The sequence below is a fragment of the Dendropsophus ebraccatus genome, chromosome 3 (genome assembly GCF_027789765.1).
Source record: "Dendropsophus ebraccatus isolate aDenEbr1 chromosome 3, aDenEbr1.pat, whole genome shotgun sequence".
Lineage (NCBI taxonomy): Eukaryota > Metazoa > Chordata > Amphibia > Anura > Hylidae > Dendropsophus > Dendropsophus ebraccatus.
This window is the reverse complement of record NC_091456.1, coordinates 117,495,878-117,518,165: the sequence shown is the minus strand read 5'-3', so window position 1 is coordinate 117,518,165 and position 22,288 is coordinate 117,495,878. Positions and strand designations below refer to the sequence as shown.

The window sequence follows — 22,288 nt, the reverse complement described above, 5'->3', positions numbered from 1 at the left end:
ATTGTTCTTCGTTAAAATACGCAATTGCGTATTTTAACGCAGAACAATTGTATAAAGCCAACCTGCTTATTTTTAAGACTGATTCACGCAGCAAATACGTCAAGTGGGTTTGTACCCTTATTGTGATATAAATATATATTTTTTGTATAGTTGGGGGGGGTTGTTTCTTGCTCATCCGTGTCTCAATGGTTCACTTTCCTACCCTTACAGATTTTCCATTCAGGGATATTTTTCCTTTATTGTCAGTGATTGATCATCATTTATTTTTCAATCCTTACGGATTTTTTTCATTTAGGGGTGTGTTTCCCCTATATTCAGTGATTGATTACTACTTATTATTATTTTTTCTATTATATATATTTTTTATTTATTATCGATATAAGTGTCATTATTATCTTATCATTATTGTATTATAGGTTGTAGTCTATTGTCCGCCATATTGTATACATTTAATTTTAATATAGTGTATGATGGGGTTCATTATTCGCCGTACTATATACATGTCTGATATTATTATGTTGTAGGATGGAACTCAATTACACCCATATATGCGTCTAATATTACCTCATCAATGATTGGGTTTTTTCTTGCTGAATTATATATGCGTCCTAGCTTTATTGAAAACATAGGCGTGAATTTAATCACACTTTGAGACTAAGTTCAAACTTTGGTGTAATGCGCATGCGTTAATACGTCTGGTATTACTATCAGCTTACTCTGAAAGGTCCGGGGAAAGCTGGCGCAGGCGCATGTAATGGTAATATCGTAGGGGCTGAAATGCTCCACTGCGCCTGCGCATACGTTTAACATCGCGTGATGTTGTTATCATAGTAAATATCGCGGGCTATGTTTCACAACATGATCTACTATATTATAACATTAATAAGACTTGTATATATATCCACTTTATTGTATAGTTGTAAGATTCTTTAAGAAATCCAAATATTGAACTCTGGTGTTTCTTCCGATCACATGACGGCCCTTGATCTCGCGGGAATACGTGTAGATCATGTGATCGGAGAAACGGACATGTGACTATTCAAAATGGAGACCGCTGAGAGCGCGGCACACGTGGGTAGCGTGAATCTAGGGAGGTTTGCTCATGTGACATTATTTTAGTTTTTTTTCCTTTTTTGTATACATTGCTATAGGCCATACACACCTTTGCACTATATGCACACATTTATCAGCACTTTACTTGCTTATGTTGTACGTTTGGAATTTTATTGATACATTGTGGACACGGGTCACTTTATTACGTATAGTATTCTGGTTGGATTTATTAGTGTGTAACCTATGCCATTATTGTTTACTTTGTATATGATTTGTATCATTGGTTATTTGGGCTCCCTGGGCAGTATTTATTTTCCTTGGAGGTTATATGGTACACATTAAACCTTATATGGCTCTGTGTTGTTTTCTGTATGTTTTTAACTGATTTTATATGGTCTGTCTATGGTCGTGTTAAATAAATAAACATTGTTATTATTATTCTTCTATATTTTTCTTGAGGTGCAGTCCATTTTTCTAGTTCCCTTTTTGTGGTTTACATTGGTTTAGTTTCTGGTTCTAGGGACTAGCACTCGAGTACCTTTATGTCTATGGATAAGTGGTGCCCGCCTAGGTGGTTTATCTTACTTTAAACAAATACACTCTTTACATTGCTAATGTGGTAAATGACTATTCTAGCTGCAAATGTCTGGTTTTTGGTGCAATATCTACATAGGTGTATAGAGGCCCATTTCCAGCAACTATCACTCCAGTGTTCTAATGGTACAATGTATATGATCATTGGCTCAGAACGCTAATTGATGATTAGAAAAACCCTTGTGCAATCATGTTCACACATCTGAAAACAGTCTCGCTCGTTACAGAAGCTACAAAACTGACCTTCCTTTGAGCAGATTGTGTTTCTGGAGCATCACATTTGTGGGGTCAATTAAACGCTCAAAATGGCCAGAAAAAGAGAATTTTCATCTGAAACTCGACAGTCTATTCTTGTTCTTAGAAATGAAGGCTATTTCATGCGAGAAATTGCTAAGAAATTGAAGATTTCCTACAACGGTGTGTACTACTCCCTTCAGAGGACAGCACAAAAAGGCTCTAACCAGAGAAAAAAAGGAGTGGGAGGCCGCGTTGCACAAATAAGCAAGAAGATAAGCACATTAGAGTCTCTAGTTTGAGAAACAGACGCCTCACAGGTCCCCAACTGGCATCTTCATTAAATAGTACCCGCAAAACACCAGTGTCAACATCTACAGTGAAGAGGCGGCTGCGGGATTTTGGGCTTCAGGGCAGAATGGCAAAGAAAAAGCCATATCTGAGACTGTCCAATAAAAGAAAAAGATTAAGATGGGCAAAAGAACACAGACATTGGACAGAGGAAGACTGGAAAAAAGTGTTGTGGACGGATGAATCCAAGTTTGAGGTGTTTGAGACGCAGAACAAATGAAAAGATGCTGGAAGAATGCCCGACGCCATCTGTTAAGCATGGTGGAGGTAATGTGATGGTCTGGGGTTGCTTTGGTGCTGGTAAGGTGGGAGATTGTACAGGGTAAAAGGGATTCTGAATAAGGAAGGCTATCACTCAATTTTGCAACGCCATGCCATACCCAGTGGACAGTGCTTGATTGGAGCCAATTTCATCTTACAACAGGACAATGACCCTAAACACACCTCCAAATTGTGCAAGAACTATTTACAGCAGAAGCAGGCAGCTGGTATTTTATCGGTAATGGAATGGCCAGCGCAGCCACCAGATCTGAACCCCATCGAGCTGTTGTGGGAGCAGCTTGACCATATGGTACGCCAGAAGTGCCCATCCAGCCAATCCAAGTTGTGGGACCTGCTTCTCGAAGCGCTGGGTGCAATTTCTCCAGCTTACCTCAACAGATTAATAGCTAGAATGCCAAAGGTGTGCAATGCTGTAATTGCGGCAAAAGGTGGATTCTTTGACGAAAGCAAAGTTTGATGTAAAAACAATGTTGTTTCATATACAAATCATTATTTCTAACCTTTTCAATGTCTTGACTCTATTTTCTATTCATTTCACAACATATGGTGGTGAATAAGTGTGACTTTTCATGAAAAACACAAAATTGTTTGGGTGACCCCAAACTTTTGAACGGTAGTGTATGTATGTATATACACACACACACAAAATTATATATATTTATTTTTTTTGAGACTAGATGTACCCATATTCATGTGATTATTCCAGAAGTAACAAATTGCAATGATCACCTGAATATGAGTTACTATGAATATGAACTGTTCATTAATGTATTTATATCTTCATGTACTGTATATACTATGGATTGATAGTTTCACAACTAGGGGAGGATCAGGACTGGACATGGGGAGGGGGTTCCGAAACCCTCTCCTTATGTCCATTGCTTCCAAACCTAGCTGGTCTTACTCAACAAATTTTGAGCTGTATCGAGTTTTTCCAGCTGCCGCCATTCCAGAGCTACAAGTTTTTCTAAAAGCCAATCTATATCTAAGATGGCGCTGGCCAGGAAACGACAATTACCAGCATGCATTGTACCTCAGAGCCAATTGCCAAGTACCTGTTCATCGCTGACTCAATCTGCTTCTGTTTAACCCCTTCCCTCCTGGGCATATTTTCGTTTTTGCTTTTTCCTCCTAGGGTTTAAAAGGCCATAGCACTTGCATTTTTCACCTACAGACCCACATGAGCCCTTATTTTTTGTGCAACTAATTGTACTTTGCAAAAGCAGACTTAATTTTTGCATAAAATATATTGCGAAACCAGAAAAAAATTATATGCACAGTGAAATTAAAAATAAAACGCAATATATTTTTTTATTTGGGGTGGTTTTGTGTTTACGCCATTCGCCATATGTTAAAAACTGACTTGTTATGCATGTTCCTCAAGTTCTTACGATTACAACGATATGTAACATGTTCCCATGCTTATAGCGCTTTTATCCTTTGGTCTATGGGGCTGTGTGAGGTGTAATTTTTTGTGCCATTATGTGTTCTTTCTATCGGTACCTTGAATGCGCATATGCGACTTTTTGATCTCTTTTTATTACAATTTTTCTTAATTGGATGCAACCAAAAATGCTCAATTTTGCACTTTGGGATTTTTTTTTGCACTTACGCAGTTTACCGTGTGCGATCAGGAATGTATTTCAGGCGATTACGCACGTGGCGATTTCAAATATGTTTGTTTATTTATTTATTTTTATTTATAAAATGGGAAAAGGGGGGTGATTTTAACTTTTATTAGGGGAGGTTTTTTTTTTTTCATTATTAAAAACACTTTATTCTTTTTTCACATACAGTAATATGAAGCCCCCTGGGCGACTTCTATATACACAGCACTGATCTCCCATTGAGATCAATGCTGTGTATATAATAGAGCACCGATCCATCAGATGGCCGATTGGCGGCACCCGCTAATAGCCGCATTCCCGTGCCCCCCCCCCAAATATCTATCTCTTATGGAATAGCAGTGTGGGATACTTTGAGTTCTTTGCGATTCTAAGGAAGAAGACAGGCTGAGCGCCTCATCAAGTAGTACATCAGGATAACAACTGTATAATATATAATGCACGATTAATGTATGATTCAAGGTTCACCTTGCTGGGTTGTGCTCAACCAGAACCACTATATAGAATATGGATATAGTCAACAGCCGCGGCGCCACAGTGCTATACCCACCAGCCAAGGGTATGTAGTCTAAATCCGAATGACCAAAAAAAATGCTAGCTGTCAGCGCAGGCTCTATAATCCAAGAAGTTTATTTAAAAGTCCAAACATAACGCGTTTCAAGTCCTGTGACTCAATCAGATAAAATGGACAGAAAATAAATAGATATCTTCAGACATAGTATAGAAAAAGTCACAATCCAGAAGATATCATACAAGGCGTTCCAATAAAGATGGTACTCATCCATATCGTTACAACTGAATCCGTGATCGGACTCAGCTTTTCATATATCCTGATGAGAAAGAGTGCCTTTTGAAGTCACAGTCTTCCATTTTAACTTTAATATACATACATATATAGTCAGTTAAATATGTGGACTATGTGATAATTAGATAAAACTACTGATGACAGCCCTTACAGCTGAATATAGACATGCACATTACTGCTGTAAAAAGTCTGTAAATTACATGCCATTTCTAAACGGCATCAAAGAAACAGGAAAAGAATGACTTACCTTTTCCATTTCCTTAAAGTCTTCATCTAGTTTAGTCCCTTCTGCTCCTCCAACTTTTTCACTTACAAGCTAAAATAAAAATAATAAAAATCAATGCTTTATAATAAGCATATTACTAATACATTTATTTTTATTTCCGAACACATACACCAGGACATTTTTCAGACACTCTTATAAGGATACCCATTGTACCTTACAGTATATTTAAATTGTACATAATTTTGTTTTTGCACCAATTTTGGCACATTTTTGTTATTTTTGTCCAGAGCACTTAGTGGTTGAGAAGGGACAGACACTGTGGTGGTTGGGGCCACCCTGTAAAGGAGGTGGGTCACTCCAAAAGAAAGGGTCAGAACGTTTGGGTGAATAGCGTGTACACCCCTTCCCCTCATGTTCCCTTATGCTTCTCTACCAGCTTGTATAGCATAGTTTATTTTATGTAAGTTTATGATTGTGGCTATATAACCTTTTAACTGCAATAATAAAAGTTAAATTTTAACCCCTTGCCTCCGCAGCCTGTTTTGGCCTAAATGCCCAGGGCCTATTTTTCAAATCTGACCTGTCGCTCTTTACGTAGTGATAACTCTGCAGTGATTTTAACTATTGCGGTTATTCTGAGAAAAATGTATGTTTTTTATATTCAAAATCTCTTTTTCTAAGAAAGATAGTCATGTCACATAAACTAATTATTAATACAACATCTACAATATGTCTGCTTTATTGTAATGTCTTTTCGTGAACGTCCTTTTACTTTTTAGGATGTTACAGGGCTTCGAAATTTTGCAGCGATTATTCAAATTTTCAGGAAAATTCCTAATTCTGATTTTTTTAGGGACCAGTCCAGTTCTGAAATGGATTTGTGGGGCCTGCATGTTAGTTAAAAACGGCACACCTCAAAGTATTCAAAGTAGCATTTCATAAGGCAGGAGAGGAGGGGCAGAAGCCGGATCTCCGTGCGGCCTGAACCTGTCACCCCTGGACGGCTCCCGAACCCGCTCTACACCTGGATACGGCCCCTATACTTGCGTCATGCTGCCGGTCCCGCTCCTGATGCTGTTCCTGCTGAGGAGATACGAGCGCCCGCTCATCTGCGCGGACGGCAGTTTCTCCGCAGCGGGATTGACATCAGGAGCGGGACCGCCAGCATGACATAAGTATAGGGGCCGCATCCAGTGGTAGAGCGAGTTCGGGAGCCGTCCAGGGGTGACAGGTTCAGGCCGCACGGAGATCCAGCTTCTGCCCCTCCTCTCCTCTTGGCATGTGAGCGCAACGTGCAGAAGATAAGCTGGTTACTACATGGGGCACTATTGGGCTGGCTCCTACATGGGGCACTATTGTGGGAGGGCTGGCTACTACATGGGACACTATTGTGGGGGGCTGGCTACTATATGGGTCAATATTGGAAGGGCTGGCTACTATATTGGGCACTATTGTGGGGGGCTGGCTACTATATGGGTCAATATTGGAAGGGCTGGCTACTATATGGGGCACGATTGTGGGGGCTGGCTACCATATTGAGTACTTTTCTGGGGTGATGGCTACTATATGGGACACTATTGTGGAGGGCTGGCTACTATATGGGTGAATATTAGAAGGGCTGGCTACTATATTGGGTACTATTGTGGGGGGCTGGCTACTATATGGGTCAATATTGGAAGGGCTGGCTACTATATGGAACACTTTTGTGGGGGCTGGCTACTATATTGGGCACTGTTGTGGGGGTGATGGCTACTATATGGGACAGTATTGTGGGGGAATGGCTACTACATGGGCACTATTACTATGTGATACTATATATTATATAAAAAACATTGGCTGAGTTCTATATGGGGCACCATTGTGGGGATTTATCATATCATTTATAGTAGTGCAAAGTGTTTGGTGACGCACTCTGACAGTGCCAGGAACGTTGCACGCCACTCTGAAAGTTCCACATATGCTACTTGTAAGTGAATATCAAGGCTGGCCCGCGAGTTTGTCCAAGTTTTTAATTTCAGCCCACTGTCTATTTGAGTTTGACACCCCTGTCCTAGAGTATGCCAACTTCATAGGGTTTAAAATTCACCTGTACCAGCCATCAGAATGAGATCATCTTTCTAGACTTAGAATTGAGAGGTACCCCGGGTACAATTGTAGTCACCACGTCTCCATCAGCAAGGGGGGGGGATAGAAGGCGTAAACTCCATGATTTTTCAGTTACAAAGTTATTTTCCAAATGGATTAAATCAATGTCGTGAACTACTACTATATTACTAAGTAAGTGTATTTGTTACAATGTATTCATATTTCCCCAGTATTGATATTCTATATATTTGTCTCTATGCATAGTTTTTACTTGTGAAGGCACCCTAAAGAGGCTTTCTTGTGCTCCTGAAATGCTGCAAGGTGTGACGCCTGCTTACTCTCGACTCCCATACCTGACCCTGTTTGGAACAGAGTTTCCAAGTGTCAATCATGCAGGGATGGGGTAGGTTTACACAGGGCCGGCTCCAGGTTTTTGTGGGCCCTTGGTCAAGAGCGCCTCAGTGGGCCCCTTTGTACAGCAAATGATGTGGCATCATTGTTAGAGGGTCTCCATCTCTCAATTCTGTGTAAGGGATCAGCAGTGTATTATACACACCGCTGACAGATTCCCTTTAAAGCAGCACTATCAGCAGGTTCTTCCCAGAGAACCTGCTGATATGCTGCAGTAGCCAAGGACCTCAGAAGTATATTGCAGTTAGTTGCACCCCTCTCAGCCCCCACATTGTTTGTAAAATCACTAAATGCTCTTATGCAAATTACTTGCTTAAGAGCATTTAGTACGTTGCTCAGGGCCAGAGAGCATCACCCGCCCCCTATGCATATTCATAACTGCATAGTGGGCTCTATACACTGCGGCTGCACAGGAAAGCAGTCCCGTCGGAGATGGTCAGCTTCTCGCGCATGCGTGAATTCCCTGGGCCGTTGCCGATCCTCCCGGAGGTTCCTTGAGACGCAAGTAAAAAGTCTATCTTGTAGGTACGTCCTGAGGGACCTCTGAAAGGTTCGGCGGTAGCCTGGGGGATTCAGTCCCGACGGGACTGCTTCCCTGCACAGCCGCCGTGTATAGAGCCCACTATGCAGTTATGAATATGCCTAGTGGGTGGGATGGCAGGGGACAGGCTGAGCGGCGCGCTGCAATGCTCTCCAGCCCCAAGCAACTCTCTAAATGCTCTTAAAGCATTTTTTAATATGTTACTAGTTATGGAAAGTTAGACAAATTAGTAAGGTACATTAACTATGGGAAATGCACATTTTCTGCTATTTCCCTTACTTTAGTAGATAACGGAGACTTCAAATTGTCAGAAATACCATGATGTCACGAACCAGGGTGTAATTCCAATGGAGTGTCCAGCAGGGGGCGCACTATATATGGAATTCAATGAGTACCATTGACTTCTATATATAGTGCGCCCCTGCTGGACACTCCATTGGAATCAACGGCGGTGTCTATGGAACAGGTCAGTCTGCACATACACTCACCGGCCACTTTATTAGGTACACCATGCTAGTAACGGGTGGTCTTCTGCTGCTGTAGCCCATCTGCCTCAAAGTTGGAGGTACTTTGCGTTCAGAGATGCTCTTCTGCCTACCTTGGTTGTAACAGTTGGCTATTTGAGTCACTGTTGCCTTTCTATCAGCTCGAACCAGTCTGCCCATTCTCCTCTGACCTCAACAAGGCATTTCCGCCCAGAGAACTGACGCTCACTGGATGTTTTTTCTTTTTCGGACCATTCTCTGCAAACCCTAGAGATGGTTGTGCGTGAAAATCCCAGTAGATCAGCAGTTTCTGAAATACTCAGACCAGCCCTTCTGGCACCAACAACCATGCCACGTTCAAACTCAAATCACTCAAATCAGGCACTCAAATCACCTTTCTTCCCCATACTGATGCTCGGTTTGAACTGCAGGAGATTGTCTTGACCATGTCATTGCCGCCATGTGATTGGCTGATTAGAAATTAAGTGGTAACGTGCAGTTGGACATGTGTACCTAATAAAGTGGCCGGTGAGTGTATATACACTGTACTATGAGCAGATGATGGGGGAGTAGTACCAGGGCCATCCCCAATCCAGCCCCCCTGCTGCCGCCACATATGCCCTGGTACTACTTTCCCATCATCTGCTCATACTAACCAGGGCTATCCCCATCGCCGCTGACGACGGCACCCCAGCTGTCACTCGAACGTCCGGCAGGTCCGCTGCTGTAATTGAGGCCCTGGTCTCAGGGGACACGTAGGCCTAAGACCGGGACCTCAATTACAGCAGTGGACCCGCCCGTACCCAGTTAATAATAATAATATAATAATTTTTATTTATATAGCGCCAACAGATTCTGCAGCACTTTACAATTCTGGGGGTACATACATAGACAAAAAATAGACATTACAGAGCGATACATATAATTATCCATACATGAGGAGTGAGGTCCCTGCTCACATGCATGAGCTTACAGACTATCAGGAGGGGGTGCAAGACAGAATGGCAGAGGGGCAAAGTGCTTCATTGTTCTTATGGTCCGGCCATCTTCATAAATAAGGCAGTGCAGGTAAGAGTGGGTGAACCTGTCACCAGCCAATGCCTGCATGCACAGGTCTAAGTGCTTAAATTCCTGGCGTCTGTATGTATGTATGTATGTATGTATGTATGTATGTATGCATGCATGCGTCTGTGTGTGCGTGGTGGAGGTGTGTGTGTGCGGGGGGGGGGGGGGTTAAGGGTAGCAGTCAAAATTTTAGGGAACCTGGTAAGCCTGCTTGAACAGATGAGTTTTGAGGGCACGTTTGAAGCTTTGGGTATTGGAGGTGAGTCTGACAGTCTTAGGTAATGCATTCCATAGAACTGGTGCAGCTCGGGTGAGGTCCTGGAGACGGAAGTGAGAGGTGCGGATAAAGGTGGATGTTAGTCTTAAGTCATTAGAGGAGCGTAAGGCACGAGTAGGACAGAAGACAGAGATGAGGAAGGAGATATAAGGAGGTGCAGCACTGTGGAGAGCTTTATGGGTGAGCAGGAGGACTTTGTATTGTATCCTGTGTTTAATAGGGAGCCAGTGTAGTGACTGGCACAGGGGGAGGCATGGGTATAGTGGCTGGGCATGGAGATGAGCCTGGCCGCTGTATTGAGAATGGACTGGAGAGAGGAGAGTTTAGAGGAAGGAAGGCCGATTAGTAAAAAATTGCAGTAGTCTAGACGGGAATGAATCAGAGCTACAATGAGAGAGTTAGCAGATTCGACAGTAAGGAAGGGACGGATTTTAGAGATGTTTTTTAGACGCAGAACGTGAAAGGGATTTAATATGAGGAGTGAAGGACAGATCCGATCAAACATAACCCCAAGGCAGCGGGCTTGTTGTGTAGGGGTTATGGTTGCACCACTGACAGAGATGGAGATGTCAGGTGGAGGGTGTTTAGCAGAGGGAGGGAAGACAAGAAGCTCAGTCTTAGCAAGGTTGAGTTTTAGGAATAGGGAGGACATAACGTTAGAAACGGCAGACAGACAGTTACTGGTGTAGAAGAGTGGGGGTGATATCACTGGAGGAGATATAGAGCTGGGCATCATCAGCATAGAGATGGTACTGAAAACCAAACTTGCTGATGATTTGTCCGATGGGTAAAATGTTAAGTGAGAAAAGGAGAGGGCCCAGGACTGATCCCTGAGGAACCCCGACTGTAAAGGGGAGAGAAGATGAGGTGGAGCCAGAAAGTGATACACTAAAGGAGTGGTCGGAGAGATAGGAGGAAAACCAGGAAAGAGCAGAGTCCTTGAGGCCGATAGAGAGGAGCATGAAGAGGAGAAGTTGGTGGTCTACAGTGTCAAAAGTTGCAGACAGATCCAGGAGAATGAGCAGAGAATGGTCACCTTTAGATTTGGCAGTGAGGGGATCATTAGAGACTTTAGTAAGGGCAGTTTCGGTAGAGTGGTGAGGACGGAAACCAGACTGAAGGGGGTCAAGTAGAGAGTTGTCAGAGAGGTAACGGGTTAGGCGGGAATAGACCAGACGTTCCAAGAGTTTAGAGATAAAAGGGAGATTAGAGACAGGTCGATAGTTGGCAGCACAGGAGACGTAGGTAGTAACGTAGTAACGTAGGTAGTGACAACAGGAGAGAGAGACTGGACAAGGTGTGAGGGAATAGGGTCACTAGGGCAGGTGGTGGGGCAAGAGGAGGAGAGGAGTCTGGAGACTTCCTCTTCTGTCACTGGCTCAAAAGCTGAGAGGGATGAGGAGGAACAGTAAGAGGGAATAGGATTAATATTACCTGGGGACTGGGAGATGATCTCCTGGCGGATTGTGTCTATTTTGTCCTTGAAGTAGTTAAGCTAAGTCTTTAGCACAGAGGTTAGTTATGGGTGTCTGAACTTTGGGTTTAAGGAGAGAGTTGAGGGTATCAAAGAGGCCTTTTGGGTTATGGGAAAGAGAAGAGATCATAGTGGTAAAATAGGATTGCTAAGCAGAGTGAAGAGCTGAGTAGTAGCTTCTGAGCACGAACTTATAATGTAGGAGGTTGGCTGTTGTCTTGGATTTCCTCCACAGACGTTCAGCACACCTAGAAAACAGTCTAAGAAAACAAGCTCTGGATGTGTGCCAGGGTTGTGGCCGTCTGTGTCGGGCTGTTTGGGGTATAGGCAGTGCAAGTTTGTCCAGGGTGGTTATGAGGGTTTTGTGGTATTGTTTGGCAGCCAGATTAAGACAGGAGAGAGAAGAGGGGGGGGGGGGGGGGCGAGGGCAATGATGACTGTACAGTATCTAGCAGTTGTTGGGTGTCTATAGCACGTAAGTTCCTATATGTGAGTGAGGTCGGGGTGTCAAGAGGTGGACTAGAATTTGTTATGATAAAGGAGAGGAAGTTGTGGTCAGAGAGGTCAGTGGTAAAGTTAGTAAAGTAGGAAACTGGGCAAAGTCTGGAGAAGACCAGGTCCAGGGTATTCCCACCCTTGTGGGCTGGAGAGTTAGAATGCTGAGAGAGGCCAAGGGAGGAGGTTAGAGAAAGAAACTGAGTGGCTGATGGGGAGATTGGGTTGTTAAATGGGATGTTAAAATCACCCATGATTAGAGCAGGAATGTCAGAAGATAGAAAGTAAGGAAGCCAGGTAGAGAAGCGATCAAGAAACTTAGTGGGTGAACCAGGAGGGCGGTAGATGACTGCGACTCTCAGGGAAAATTGACGGAAAAGTCGTACGTGTGAACTTCAAAAGAGGAGAATGAGAGGGAGGGCTCAGGGGGAATGACCTGGTAGGTGCAGTCTGGGGAGAGAAGTACACCCACTCCTCCACCATGCCTATTATCAGGTCTAGGGGTATAGGAAAGGTGTAAGCCACCATGGGTCAGAGCAGCAGGTGAGGCTGTGTCGGACTCTTGTATCCATGTTTCCGTGAGAGCCAGCAGGTCGAGCGATTTATTGATAAACATATCATGAACCTCTGTAAGTTTGTTACAGACAGACCGGGCATTCCAGAGAGCACAGTTAATGCTGATAGGATCAGTCAAGCAACGGATCCTGACCAGGTTATGGGGGTTTCTGAAGGAGGTAGGTGAAGAGATGCTGTTAGTGAAAGAGAGAGGACCAGGGTTAGGAGAAATGTCTCCTGCTGCAAGAAGGAGGACAATTGTAAGAGATAGTAGATGATTTAGTGACTTATGAGGACGGTTTCTGTGCTGCACCTTGGAGAAACAAAGGTGATGGGGGTTCAGGAAGGTAAACAGGGAGTGTGAACAGTACATGGGTGACGGAGGGAGAGAGGGGCTGAAGTGGACAGAGTCCACAGGGGGAATGGGTGAGGGAGAGGTATGTAGACATAGGATTAGCGGGTATAGAAAGATTAACAGCATGATGAAAGTAGTAAAAATGTATTAAGGGGTTAGTAGGTCTATGGAATACATGTACAGTACTCACAGGTTTTTCCTCAGAGGTTTCTTATGGTTTACTTCTGGTCTAATTCTAAAGTGGTCACTTATGAGGTCACTTGGAGCGAACGATGAAGTATTCAAAAGACCAGTGTGCCCACTCTTATAGTTCTATGGCTATGATTACCTGACTCAGAAAGGCTGAAGTCAGGCCCAGGTGTTGCCGCCGCTTATGCCTGCCCCTGCTGTCACCTCCGCTAGCAGCAGCTCCAGTGTGCCGGGCGGGTCCCCTGCTGTAATTGAGCTCTCACGGGGGAAGTAGGAACCCAAGAGAAATGGAATACCACAGCACACCTTGTTCTTCAGCAATCTCAGTGTTTATTTCAGCAAGCAATCAAGAACATAACACATGGATACTGAATAGGCTACAGCTGTTTCTCATGTCACAGCCTCTACATCAGTGCATATCCCACCCCCTTATATACAAAACACATTTACATACATAATTAAAACCAGTAACTTCCATAATAGTACATTTTTCTAATTGGTAGAGTATATACAAAGAATGCACAATCTTATACACAATGTAAGTATGTCATAATATAAAAATTTACCAGCAGGTGCCATGAATTGAAGAACGGTCATTTAAGCCCTGCGGACCCAAAGCGTCCATTCTGAGTATCAAATCAGTTTCCTTACATAACAATTGCACCTTTCTATCCCCACCTGCCTGTAAAAGGCTTAAGCGCACCAAACCTAAGAAACGCATCTCTAAAGGATTACTATTGTGAACCGTGTGCATGTGTTCAATTAGTTTCGGGCAACCTTTTCCCATACGAATTGAACGTACATGTTCAGAGAACCGTACATACATGGGACGGCTAGTCTTCCCAATGTAATACATGCCGCAGTTACAAATGATTCAATAGACTACATAAGGTGTTCTACAAGTAACAAACTCATTAATTTTCCATCTTGTACCACCTAACTGAACTTCCTTGGTATCATAAAGTTGAGAACAATAGTTACAATTGCCGCATTTGAAATTACCTCTCCATTGCTTATCACATCCTAACCACATTTTTTCATTCCTTATATGTCCTGGCGTATGTAACCTACCCTTTACTAATTCATCTCATAGGTTTTTCGTGCGACAATGGGACGATATTGCGTTAGATCCTTAAAAGCCGCATCAACTGCTAGCCTATGCCAATATTTAGAAATCTTGGACTTGATCATATCATTCATAGGGCTGTGGGCGAATGTGAACACGAACTTATTAGTTTTGTGCATATGTCACTTCTTGCGGTTTAACAAGTTACTATCAAACTTGCGTGCCTTATCAAGGGCTTGGTTAATCAATGTCTGTGCATACCCTCTTTCTCTGAACATGTACGTTCAATTCGTACGGGAAAAGGTTGCCCGAAACTAATTGAACACATGTTCATGGTTCACAATATGCGTTTCTTAGGTTTGGTGCGCTTAAGCCTTTCACCGGCAGGTGGGGATAGAAAGATGCAATTGTTATGTAAGGAAACTGATTTGATACCCAGAATGGACGCTTTGGGTCTGCTGGGCTTAAATGACCGTTCTTCAATTCATGGCACCTGCTGGTAAATTTTTATATTATGACATTCTTACATTGTGCATTCTTTGTATATACTATACCAATAAGAAAAATGTACTATTATGGTAGTTACTGGTTTTAATTATGTATGTGAATGTGTTTTGTATATAAGTGGGTGGGATATGCACTGATGTAGAGGCTGTGACAAAGCACGCTGTGATGTGAGAAACAGCTGTAGCCTATTCAGTATCCATGTGTTATGTTCCTGATGGCTTGCTGAAATAAACACTGAGATTGCTGAAGAATGAGGTATGCTGCGGTATTCCATTTCTCTTGGATTTGTACCTTGTAAAGATTTCTATCTACATTATACACCAAGAGCACCCTCTGTCAGCGAGGATCTAGCGTGGTGAATCCATATACAAGGTCTTAGTGATCCGGTGGTGCGAGGGGCTTTTCTCTTTGCCCACTCATTTTTGAAGTATCTGTTTACCCGGAGCACACGAATGGAAAGCACGGAGACTGAGATGGACACTCATAATCATGCTACCACGCCAGGTATGCTACCTTCTGATGATCCGTGTTTAGCCACAGGACATATAGATGTGGATAATTTCTTTACACAATGTAATGTTAAAGATGAACTCCAACTGCTTGGCACCAAATCTTTAGAGTACCGCACGATTTCTTTTGCTGAAAAAGAGGTTAAAATTTTTTGGACCATGAACTCTCTCCAATTGTATATTAAAAGTGAGCGTGCCCCGTGGGGGTTAAAAGTATTTACAGAAATATCACAGTTCCAGAATAATGATGATTTTAAAACTAAATGGGACTCACATAGGAATCATGCTCTGAACCTTACCAAATTGGTCCTTGAGCGCACTGAAAAGGAATACATGATGGTGACAGATAAATTAAAAAAGGCAAAAATAGAACTGAGTAGTCGCCTGAGGTACAATATGCAAATTTTTTAAAATGCCTTGAAAAACATGTTGTTCCTGTGCAAAGTGGATTGAAGGAACATAAAAGAAATACATTTCTACGCACTAAACAGGACTATGATGGCAACAAAGTTTTCACCTGGAACTTTAATCCTAATAGACGACATAGGAGATATCGGAGACCACAAAAACATTCCGAGTACTGGACAACGGACTCTGGTTCCGATTCCAGTGTGGACAATCCACACAAAGATTCTACTCCTACCACCTCTACCACTGCAGGTGATGCGGCCCCTTTGGGAGATGTACAAGGAGGAGCAAAAGCGTAAGAAGAGGCAAGCGAAAACATGTGTCGTGGCGGCAATGAATAAAATGGACTCTTCACGAGGTAATAGTGAGACACCTAGTGTGGCTTCACTTACCATGGTGAATTTAACGGATTTACCTATTTCTCAGGACTGTCTGCAATTACTGTCTAAGGGTCTTAATTTTTGTATGACTGCTAACTTTGATCCTGTAAAATGTACTGTTGATTTACATAAGGGCATTAGAAAATTTAATTTGAAGAAATTCTTTCTGAATCATGGGAGTGATATTAGCCGTGATACTTTAGTGGGAGAAAAAACATGTACAGTAAGCCCTTTGGGTTTTAGTATGAATCCTAACTTTTATTCCACTGATCGTGATATATTAATGTCCCTTATGGATTTGCAGGGATACGAACCACCCCCCAAACCAGACCACCCTTAGGTGTTTACAGGAGGAATTTCATCCTCTTTTAATCCCCCCCTTGTCCGCTGGCTCACTGTTAGACACTTTTGAACAATGTGTCACCCGAGAAATTAAAGAGAAAGGTTTTTTTACTAGGAGATTTGCAGAAAAGTTATTAGTGGAAAATCCAACAAAGCCTTATTGGTATTGGATATCGAAGCTGCACAAGGACATGGATCGCCCTCCTGGCTGCCCCATAGTGGCAGGAAGGGGATCAGCTACAGAGCCATTGTCCAAATACCTTGATTGGGTATTACGCCCCCCTTCTCCAACAGGTACCCTCATTCCTATGATACACAAAAGAGTTATTGCACACCCTAGATGGTTTCCATTGGGAGGAGGGGTGGTCACTTACTAGAATCAACGTTGAGAGCCTGTACACCTGCATTCCACAGGATGGGGGTGTACAGGCCATTAGACGTCAATTGCTAAAAATGGGAACAGGAGATTCCGATTTTGTGGATTATGTTTGCGAGTAGCTCCAACTTTCACCAATTTATTTTTGGCTGAGTTGGAAGATGATCTTTATCATCTTTACCGTGCGGAATGATTTCATTTCAAAAATCAAATTTTTTCTAAGCTATATCGATGATATTCTTATAGTGTGTTCAGGTGACCAATCAGAGTTTGAGCAGTTCGTTCAGTACATGAACAATAATGAGTACGGTATGCGGTTCACTTCCCTGTTCAGTGGGGAAAAAATTGGATTTTCTAGATGTCCACTTAGAAATTGTATCAGGTCAGTTGGAGATGAGTGGCTTTCGTAAGGGTGCGTTTACACAGAAGAATTTATCCGACAGATTTTGGAAGCCAAAGCCAAGAATGGATTTGAAAAGGGCATAGATCCCAGTTTTTCCTTCATGACCTGATCCCTGTTATGGTCTGTTCCTGGTTTTGGCTTCAAAGATCTGTCAGATAAATCTGTCTGTGTAAACGCACCATAAGCCTACATCCACCAATATGCTCCTTAGTTATGCAAGTGATCACCCAGCCCACGTGAAGAGCGCAGTCCCTTACGGTCAATTTGTACATCTTAGGCGTATCAATAGCAACAATGACCATTTTGAGACACAGGTGCTGGAGCTGAGTGGCCGCTTGCATAAACGAGGGTATCCACAGATATTGATTAACCAAGCCCTTGATAAGGCATGCAAGTTGGATCGTAAGGTGTTAATCGGTAAGAAGAGACAAACGCACAAAACTAATAGGTTCGTGTTCAAATTTGCCCACCACAGCCCTATGAATGATATGATCAAGTCCGTGATTTTTAAATATTGGCATATGCTAGCAGGTGATGCAGCTTTTAAAGATCTAACGCAATATCGTCCCATTGCACCAAAAACCTACAAGATAAATTAGTGAAAGGTAGGTTACATACGCTAGGAGATATAAAGGAATGAAAAAATGTGGTTAGGATACTATGAGCAGATGATGGGGGAGTAGTACAGTGTATATATGTGCAGACTGACCTGTTCCATAGACAGCAATTGATTCCAATGGAGTGTCCATCAGGGGCGCACTATATATAGAAGTTAATGGTACTTGAATTCTATATATAGTGCGCCCCCCTGCTGGACACTCCATTGGAATTACACCCTGGTCCGTGACATCATGGTATTTCTGAGAATTTGAAGTCTCTGATCTACTAAATTAAGGGAAATAGCAGTATGCAGTACTAATGTACATTATGAATTTGTCTAACTTTCAATAACTAGTAACATTTTAAAAAATGCTTTAGGCCGAACTTCTCCTTTAAGCAAGTAATTGATCTCTTCCATTTGTGATCTTCCCAGCTTTTGCAAGAGTGCAACTAACAGTATGGTGGTAGCTGTAGTTTTTCAACAGCCGGGAGCTAAAAGTTGGAAAAAAATTAACTTACACAAATACTTTGCAAAATACCATGGATCACACATGCCAAAAGAGTAATGGACGTGCCTAAATAAGCACCAGATGAGTACATGCATGTTCAGATGAAGCTCGGCTCCCCCAACAAAAATGGCAATGCAACATTTCTTAACCCCTTGCCTCCGCAGCCTGTTTTGGCCTTAATGCCCAGGGCCTATTTTTCAAATCTGACCTGTCTCTCTTTATGTAGTGAAAACTCTTAATGCTTTTAACTATCATGGCTATTCTGAGACTGTTTTTTCGAGACATATTCCTCTTTATGTTTGTGGTATAATTTGGTTGATAAACTCAGCTTTTTGTAAGAAACACAACATTTGCGCAAAAATTAGAAAAGTTTATTATCCTTTACATTTAAAATTCTCTCTTCCTAAGAAAGATAGTCATGCCACATGAACTAATTATTACTGCAACATCTACGACATGTCTACTTTATGGTGACGTCATTTGGTGAATGTCCTTTTACTTGTTAGGATGTTAGAGGACTTTGAAATTTTGCAGCGATTTTACAAATTTTCAGGAAAATGTCAAATTCTGATTTTATTAGGGACCAGTTCAGTTCTGAAGTGGATTTGTGGGGCCTGTATGTTAGTTACCGCCATAAATCCCTCCACTGTAAAAAACTGCACCCCTCAAAGTATTCAATGTAGCATTTCATAAGTGTATTAACCCTTTAGGTGTTTCGCAGAAATTTAAGCAAGTTGGAGGGGAAATTTAAAATTTTCTTCTTTTTTTTGGCAGATATTCCATTTGAATCCATTTTTCCCTCTAACACTGCAAAAACTGAGAAAAGGAACTCACTATTTATTCCACTTATTCCAATGTTTCTAGAAATCCCCCATAAGCAGCCGCAGTGCGTCACCTGACTCAACCACAGGCCGCAGACATGACAGAGACCTGTGGAATTTTGGGGTCTTTTTTCATTTCAGGTTTTATATATCTATTATACCATGTCACAGAGGCCTTGCTGTGCCAAAATATGTTAGCAAAACAACTTGATGTTTCCATCTGTACCATTCTGGGGGACATGTGACACCCTGATCAATATTTATTAAATTTTTTATAAGGTGGTACGAATAAAAAACACAATTTAGCAGCTGTTTTTCATAATTTTTTTTGTACGCCGTTTACTATACGTTACATATGACATGTTATCTTTATTCGTCAGGTCGTTACTATTACAGTGATATCCATTTTATATAGCTTTTGTTATAGTTTATGGCATTTATACTATAAACACTGTAAATTGCATATTGTAAGAGCAGTAATATTTTTTATTTTTCCGCAAATGGAGTTATATGAGGGATTTTTTTTTTGCAGCATAAGCTGACATTTAGTGGTACACCTTTTGGGTACATATGTCGGTTTCATAGCTTTTTTCTATATTTTTTAGATGTCGGGATTAACGAAACACTCATTTTGGTTAGTTTTTTGTTTATTTTTTTATGGCGTTAACCCCTTAAGGACAGAGCCAATTTCGATTTTTGCGGTTTCGTTTTTTCCTCCTTGTGCATCAAAGGCCATAGCACTTGCATTTTTCCACCTAGAAACCCACATGAGCCCTTATTTTTTGCGTCACTAATTGTACTTTGCAATGACAGGCTGAATTTTTGCATAAAGTACACTGCGAAACCAGAAAAAAATTCAAAGTGTGGTGAAATTGAAAAAAAAAAACACATTTTGTTTATTTGGGGAAAATGTGTTTTTACGCCATACGCCCTGGGGTAAAATTGACTTGTTATGCACGTTCCTCAAGTCGTTACGATTAAAACGATATATAACATGTATAACTTATATTGTATCGGATGGCCTGTAAAAAATTCAAACTATTGTCAACAAATATATGTCACTTAAGACCGCTCCATTCCCATGCTTATAGCGCTTTTATCCTTTGGTCTATGGGGCTGTGTCAGGTCTCATTTTTTGCGCCAAGATGTGTTCTTTCTATTGGTACCTTGATTGCGCATATACGACTTTTTGATCGCTTTTTATAACAATTTTTCTGGATTTGATGCAACCAAAAATGCGCAATTTTGCACTTTGGGATTTTTTTGCGCTTACACGGTTTACCGTACGAGATCAGGAATGTGATTAATTAATAGTTCGGGCGATTACGCACGCGGCGATAGCAAACATGTTTGTTTATTTATTTATTTGTTTACTTTTATTTATAACCTGGGAAAAGGGGGGTGATTCAGACTTTTATTAGGGGAGGGGGCTTTTTATTGACAACAACACTAAAAAAAATTTTTTTACACTTATACTAGAAGCCCCCCTAGGGGACTTCTAGTATATACACTTTGATCTCTCATTGAGATCTCTGCAGCATAGATATGCTGCAGAGATCCATGAAATAGGCACTCGTTTACTTCCGGCTGCTGCAGCCGGAAGTAAACGAGTGCCGAGCCGGGGACGGCGCCATCTTGGAGCGGTCCCCGGCCGGCTTCAGAAACGGAGATCGCTCCTCCGGGATAACATCCCGGAGGAGCGATCTCCGCCACTAGACACCAGGGAGACGCTGGATCCGGTAATCGGATGCAGCTGTCATGTTTGACAGCTGCATCTGATTACTGTATTAGCGGGCACGGCGATCGGACCGTGCCCGCTAATACCTACGGTTCCGGGCTACAAGCGGCACCCGGGACCGCCGCGGTTCAAAGCGGGGTCGCCGTGCAGCCCCGCTCTGAACGCCCTTACCGGCAATAGGGCGTACCTATACGCCCTTTGTCGTTAAGGGGTTAATCGGGTGGGATAATTAATGTAACGAGTTAGTAGACGGGGTCATTAAGGACGCGGTGATACCAAATATATGTATCTTATTTATAGGGGATCATTTATAAAGGAGGGATGGGGAATGTGTATATTTATTTATTTAATTTATTTGTTTTAATTTATTTATGTATTTGTGTGTGTGTTTTTTTTTACTTTTGCAGATATATATATATATATATATATATCAAAAAAACCAAAGTAGGATCCGCGGAAACACTAGCTCGATGCACAGTCCCCAGGGGGCTCGACTCGTCTCCCCAATATCAATAGTAGAAGCAAGTAGAGGACAGCATCTTTTTCCAATTAAAAAGACTTTATTGTGCCAGTCTACATAGCAATGCAACGTTTCAGCTCGTGAACCCGAGTCTTTCTCAAGCAAAAGTCTTTTTAATTGGAAGAAGATGCTGTCCTCTACTTGCTTCTACTAATATATATAATATATATATATATATATATATATATATATATATATATATATATATATATAAATAATGCATTACAGCTGTGTGCTGAAATGCATTATATAGTGAATGAATGAGCTGTCAATGTTACACACTGACAGCTCATTCATTCCAACGATCAGGTCCCTGCATCAGAGCATGGACGTGATCGTTGAGCACGTGTGTGTGTGTGTGTGTGTGTGTGGGGGGGGGGGTTGGGTGTTTGGAGTTCAAGAGGAGGTCGAGGGAGCAGGACACGGGCGGCGCACAGGGAGGGAGCCAGAGCAGGATGCGGGGGGGAAGCAGACACGGGGAGAGAGCCAGAGTGAGAGCCGGCTCTGGCAGGGGAAGCCGAATCACGGAGGTGGGCGTCAGCATGGAGAGGGAGCTGGATCCGGGCCGGGCCGGGGGAGAAGACAGAAGGGGGGTCTGGGGGAGGATGACGGCAGTGGGGGGGGGGGGGGGAGGCAATGTGCTGCAGCCTCCTCCCGCCGCCAAATCCCCATAGTCGTTGTGACCGCAGCACCTATGGGGTTAACTGCCCGGGGGGAGCACGGCTCCCCTCCGGGCAGTGGCAGCAGGAGGAGGCTGTGTGACACAGCCTCCTCCTGCTGCCCGATCTCAGATAGGGACAGCGGGGGGAGGCAGGGAAAGCAGGACGTCCAGGGATGTCATGATGCGTTCTGGCACTGCTTTTCATGACGTCCCTGGACGTCATATTGGGGGAAGGGGTTAAAGAGAATCTGTCACTAGGTTTATCCTGCCTTAAAGGGGAACTCCACATAAGAAAAAAAAAATTCTAATTAAAGTTATATAGATGTGTCTATATAATGTATTACCA

General features: G+C 42.5%; 1 protein-coding gene across 2 annotated transcripts in view; it reads right to left on the bottom strand.

Moving 5' to 3' along the window:
• The window catches only part of SH3GL1 (SH3 domain containing GRB2 like 1, endophilin A2), a 247,184-nt gene that overhangs the window by 219,719 nt on the left and 5,177 nt on the right, over positions 1-22,288 (bottom strand). For both annotated transcript variants that reach the window (XM_069962566.1, XM_069962567.1), the window contains exon 2: positions 5,192-5,260. In XM_069962566.1, coding sequence (XP_069818667.1) covers positions 5,192-5,260 — 69 coding nt within the window. The remainder of the gene's footprint in view (positions 1-5,191; positions 5,261-22,288) is intronic.